Source organism: Orbicella franksi, chromosome 15, assembly GCF_964199315.1.
Source record: "Orbicella franksi chromosome 15, jaOrbFran1.1, whole genome shotgun sequence".
In the NCBI taxonomy this organism is placed as follows: Eukaryota; Metazoa; Cnidaria; class Anthozoa; order Scleractinia; family Merulinidae; genus Orbicella; species Orbicella franksi.
The window spans coordinates 13601560-13606755 of record NC_138159.1 but is presented as its reverse complement, the minus strand read 5'-3'; the positions used below and the strand labels follow the sequence as shown (position 1 = coordinate 13606755).

Here is a 5196-nt window from a genome sequence, read left to right as displayed (position 1 = left end):
TCGTTGAATTTAAAAGTTTATCACTACAACGTAATTGTCACATTAGAAAGTGCTATGAATCTTGGCACACCATGACGACCCCCAGTGCGGGGGTCTCTTGTCCACTCCTAAGACAATTAAATCTGAAAGTATTCTTTCTTTTCTTGTTACCAAATATTTTAAAGTGCATTACCATACAATACTCTTAATATCATAAATGGATTTCATGAGAATGTTACGTGTTTACACGTAAATCAATATCAAAGCGAGATATTCTAAACGTAAATTCGCGATTTGAAGAGTATTTTGTCGCATTCGAGCATGTCTTTGTATTAGGAACCCATGCGAAGAGACACGAACGTTCGTTTACCTACAATTATCGCTTGGAATTTCTACATAATTTAGGAAATTACTCTCATAATTACTTAAGATACCTTCTGAATTGTTTTCCTCCCCAAAAACCATCTTCAGGATCTTTGAAATCGTTTTAATTTTGTTCCACGGGCTCCGGGATAAACTATTGGTACAGTTAGGATCGGAGCTAGGATCCCGCAGTTGGGATCCCCCCTTTGGATCCCTAAAAATTGCCTTCAATTTTCCAAATGTTTCCCGGGTAGACCTTAATTAAAAAGAAAATTTCTCACGCAGTCGCAATATGGAACGATTTGAACAACAGATGGTTTTCAAATGACGTCACGGCGGCCATATGACCATGTGAGTGAAAACGATCTGTAGAGGACAACGCGAATTAAACCTGGGCACAAGTCCCGCGCAATACAAGAATTAAAAAAAAAAACTGTCAATAGACTGTACAATTCTCCAAGATCGCGACCGAAATTAAAACTCACATAATGCATTTTTATTGCTGAGGTATCTCTAAACCTTATAGTAGGCATTGATTTGTTTTAACCGCTGTAATGAATTTGCATGCACTATTTCATTTGTTGAAAAAAAAAAACAATTACTCTGTTGATAACTGTCACTGGAACTGTACATGCAGAGCACGCTGCAAATGATTTAGTTGAAAGGAATTCAACTGCAGTCCTGGTTCGAGTCGTATCAGAGCGGCGCTGAAGTATGGATGCCTATTTAATAGACACCCATTTTCGCAGTGGTAATATCTGTTGGTTTCTCTTCCCACCATCCGATGCCCAGTTTTGTCTATGTAGAAGTCCTTTTCACAATGGCGAACAACCAAACCAGTAAAGGTAGGACCACTGGCGTCCAAAAACTCAAATGGGCATCCTGCACATTTCTTTATCCTATTGTTAATTGGGACATTTACAAATGGGTTGCTGTTGTGCCAAGGCATCTTCTGGTGACTTTGATAGACATGGGGAGGAAAGTGTGGATAGCCTGCTGGTATTGCTGTGCTCGTTGTGGAGCTGCCACTGTTTGGCAAGAGACCTCCACTTGTGAAACGGTTAGAGAATCCACTGCTGATGGCTGTTGTGCTTACCGCAGGTGGTAGAGCTCTGCTTGTTGTGAAGCTTCCACTGTTTGGCAAGAAACCTCCACTGATGGCTATTGTACCTGCCGCAGATGGTAAAGCTCTGCACGTTGTGGAGCTTCCGCTGTTTGGTAAAAGACCTCCACTGATGGCTGTTGTACTTGCCGCAGGTGGCAGAGCTCTGCTCGTGGCGGAGACTCCAATGTTGTGGAAGAAACTTCCACTGATGGCTGTTGTACCTGCCGCCAGAGGTAAAGCTCTGCACGTTGTGGAGCTTCCACTGTTTGGTAAGAAACCTCCACTGATGGCTATTGTACCTGCCGCAGGTGGTAAAGCTCTGCACGTTGTGGAGCTTCCGCTGTTTGGTAAAAGACCTCCACTGATGGCTGTTGTACTTGCCGCAGGTGGCAGAGCTCTGCTCGTGGCGGAGACTCCAATGTTGTGGAAGAAACCTCCACTGATGGCTGTTGTACCTGCCGCCAGAGGTAAAGCTCTGCACGTTGTGGAGCTTCCACTGTTTGGTAAGAAACCTCCACTGATGGCTGTTGTACTTGCTGAAAGTGATATAGCTCTGCTCGCTATGGAGCTTCCACTGTTTGGCAAGAAACCTCCACTGATGGCTGTTGTACTTGCCGCAGGTGGTATAGCAATGTTCGTTGTAGAGACTCCAATGTTGTGGAAGAAACCTCCACTGATGGCTGTTTTACTTGCCTCAGGTGGTAAAGCTGTAGTTGCAGCGGATACTCCACTAGTCAAACTCGCAATGACCCCACTGCTTACGGCATGCTCTTCACTTCTCAGAAGCTTCTTGACCCGGGCAACTGTAATCGATTTTTGCTGAATAATGTCGTCATTTTCGTTGACATTCAATTTTCTAAGCATGACCCATATGACATGCATGCATATGTCTCTGGAAGAGACCATGCCACAGTCACAAGTAGGTATTTCGCTTATTTCTACTAATCTTATCCTTCCACCGTCTAGCAGTTCGAACACCGTTCTTGTGGGCCCGGCATCATATATTTGCGTCAACGTTACTGACTTTGTTCGCTTAGCCATCGAGAGCGACTTTTGGAACACTTTGCTTCTTCCCTTTCGTTTTCTGAAGGAAGCCTTAGCAGTTTTTCGTCCTTCTGCCTGTGTGCTTTCATTTTCCGAGGAAGACGAGGCGCTTAAGGCGCCTATATCATCACTTGTAGAGATCCCTGTTCTTTTCGGTGCTCTGTGACTCGAAGAAGGGTCAACAAAGGATGAGGTAGAGTAAAGGCGTGGATTGATGTCTCCTGCTTCGAGCTCCCTCGCAAATTGAGCAACTCGGTCTCTCTGCCTTCTAAATGACGCTGTGTGTTTTTGACGTTGCATTGGGCAATAGCCCCCTTTGTAGGTTCCACTTTCATGCATTTCTAATTTCGATTTCAGCAGAGCACATTCGACAATATGTTCTTCGGCTACTGTGGCCAGCGACTTATTTTTGGCACCTCTTGTGGCATTACGCGAGTGGCCTGCCTCTGCCATATTGGTATTAGGCGTGTCTGCACTCTTAAAGGCGCGGAATACATGCATTCGTCTTCTGAACCAAAATTTGTTGAACCTGGATTTAATATGGCCTCTTTTTTCTGTTTTTTTGTCCGTCCAGTCAATTAGTTTTCTTCTGTTTGCCTCAAATGCGCCAGGGGTAGGTGCGAGATATATTTCGTGCAACATCTTTCTGAAAGTTAATGTAGAGCCAGAGCTCCAATCTCTCCTTTCTTAATTGTGACCACAGTCGTAGAAGTGGTTTTCACATGACTTTGCTCTGTTCACTGCACCGGGCTTAAGCATTCTACGGACGCTCTCTCTATTTCCTCCATGCTTGCACTGTAAATTCAAAAGATCTGTTTCAGCCCTAAAGTGCTGATTTAGCTCTTTGGGCCCTGGGGCTGATTTGACCCCTCGAGGGGCCATTTTGTCAATTTGGTCTATATCGATCCCAATAAAAACCCTTTCTGCCCCACCAAAAACTGATTTGGCCCACGGTGTACAATAATTCAGCCCCTTGGTGCGTATCAGCCCCTATCACTAGAGCCATTTTGACTCAAACTGGTAGACCTATTTCCGTTCAAGTCTAGTTGGCTCCAATTTAGGGCCGTCTAAGCTCCTATTAATGGAGCCGTTTTGCTTCCACCAAAAATGCCCAACTAGTAAAGCCATTTTGACTCTGACTAATATAACCATTTCCATTTTAGCCAAGATGGGCCCAATTAAGAATAGGTTCTGCTCTTATTCATAGTGCCTTTTGAATTACTGAAATGTAATGTCAATCAAAAAGTGACCGGGAGAAACACAAGCCTTCTTTGAACATGTATTTAATTTTGTTGAAAAATTTATTTTATAATTTCCACCTCTCACTTATGGTGCTTGATTACCGTTATAGTTAGCTACATGAGTTAAAGAGCCATTGAGATACATGTAATGCTACAGAAAGGTTTAGATTCCCAAGCAACCAGTTAAACAATTAATCAATCTATCTATCTATCATTCTGTCACTCACTCAATCAGTCAATTAATCAGCTTTATTTCCGTGAAACGTGACCAGACGGTCATTTCGCAATCGGCTTTGCAGACCTTTGCGATCATCTAATTAAAATGTCTTCCTGGAAGTCTGCCACAGGGTTATCTTTATTCTTATGTTGCCTTACATGTGATCCTGAGAGGGGTAGTCCCAGAAAGAAAAATTGATGGGGATGTGCGGTGAGCTTCTTGAAACCCTCACCCTATTTCAGATCCAACCCAAAATTTGATGGCCTAGCTCAGACCCCTAAAGTCCGTTACGATACGTACAAGTACACGGTTCTCGATGTTGGTAGTCTTAATTGTAATGATAAAGAAGTACTTTCTTCTAAAAACACTCCCAGATTGAACAAACCATACTCTATTTCAAACCAGAATGGTTCAAAAAACATACCCTTTGGTGCCGCACATACCTATATAGCCCATGTAAGGGAGTACCCCCCGAAATGTTTTGTGTGAGTATCGGGTAACCGAACTATTCAGTAGGTCATCCAAGGTCGCTATGTTGAAGGGCGCTTTCAAGGTTTTATTTCAGACCCCCTAAAGCCCGGCACGTGACAAGCCGTTGCGGAACGTACACGATTTTGATGGTCTAAATACAACGAATAAGAACTAGTTTCTTCAAAAAACAATCCCATTTCAAGACCAGAGTGCACAAACCATACTCTATTTCAAACCAGAATGGCTCAAAAACTATACCCTTTGGCGCCGATTATGCCTATATAGGCCATATAAGGGAATACCTCCGGGTTAAGTGGACACCAAATTGACAGTAACTATTGGGTTATTCAAGGTCGCTATGTTGCATGGTGCTTTTAACTACAAATGGGAAATGATCGACAGCCACGATAGGTTGTCCAATAGAAGCAAAGATAGTTGTAGTCGTAAACCTCTCATTGGTGCATGCCCGTGATTTTGTACTCCAACCTGCCTTTTGTCCATTTGTGGTAGAAAGGCTGCAGCTCTCCTAGCGCCCTTTCATTCGCCGTGCTTATGATCAAGGAAGCATACAGTGAACGCTTAAAGATGTAGTACTTTGCCAAATCGTTTTTTTAAGATAAAGTCAAGTCATGGCTGGAGGCAAACGGGTTTTCAACAGCAACCATCGAAAGGATATCTACTCCCCCCCATCCCCCCTGGATGGGATGCTAGTTCATCGCAGTGTTGTCCCCAACAGTAAATTGGCCGGAAGTATTTCTACTCCCCCCTGGATGGGA

General features: G+C 43.6%; 1 protein-coding gene across 1 annotated transcript; it reads right to left on the bottom strand.

Moving 5' to 3' along the window:
* Positions 1 to 835: 835 nt before the first annotated feature.
* Positions 836 to 2944, bottom strand: LOC145469240 (uncharacterized). Its single transcript, XM_081452930.1, has 2 exons — positions 1648 to 2944; positions 836 to 1386 (listed from the first exon to the last, which is right to left on the bottom strand). Exons 1-2 carry the CDS (start codon positions 2942 to 2944, stop codon positions 959 to 961), a joined length of 1725 nt encoding a protein of 574 aa, XP_081309056.1. The 3' UTR covers positions 836 to 958.
* Between the last annotated feature and the right edge of the window lie 2252 nt (positions 2945 to 5196).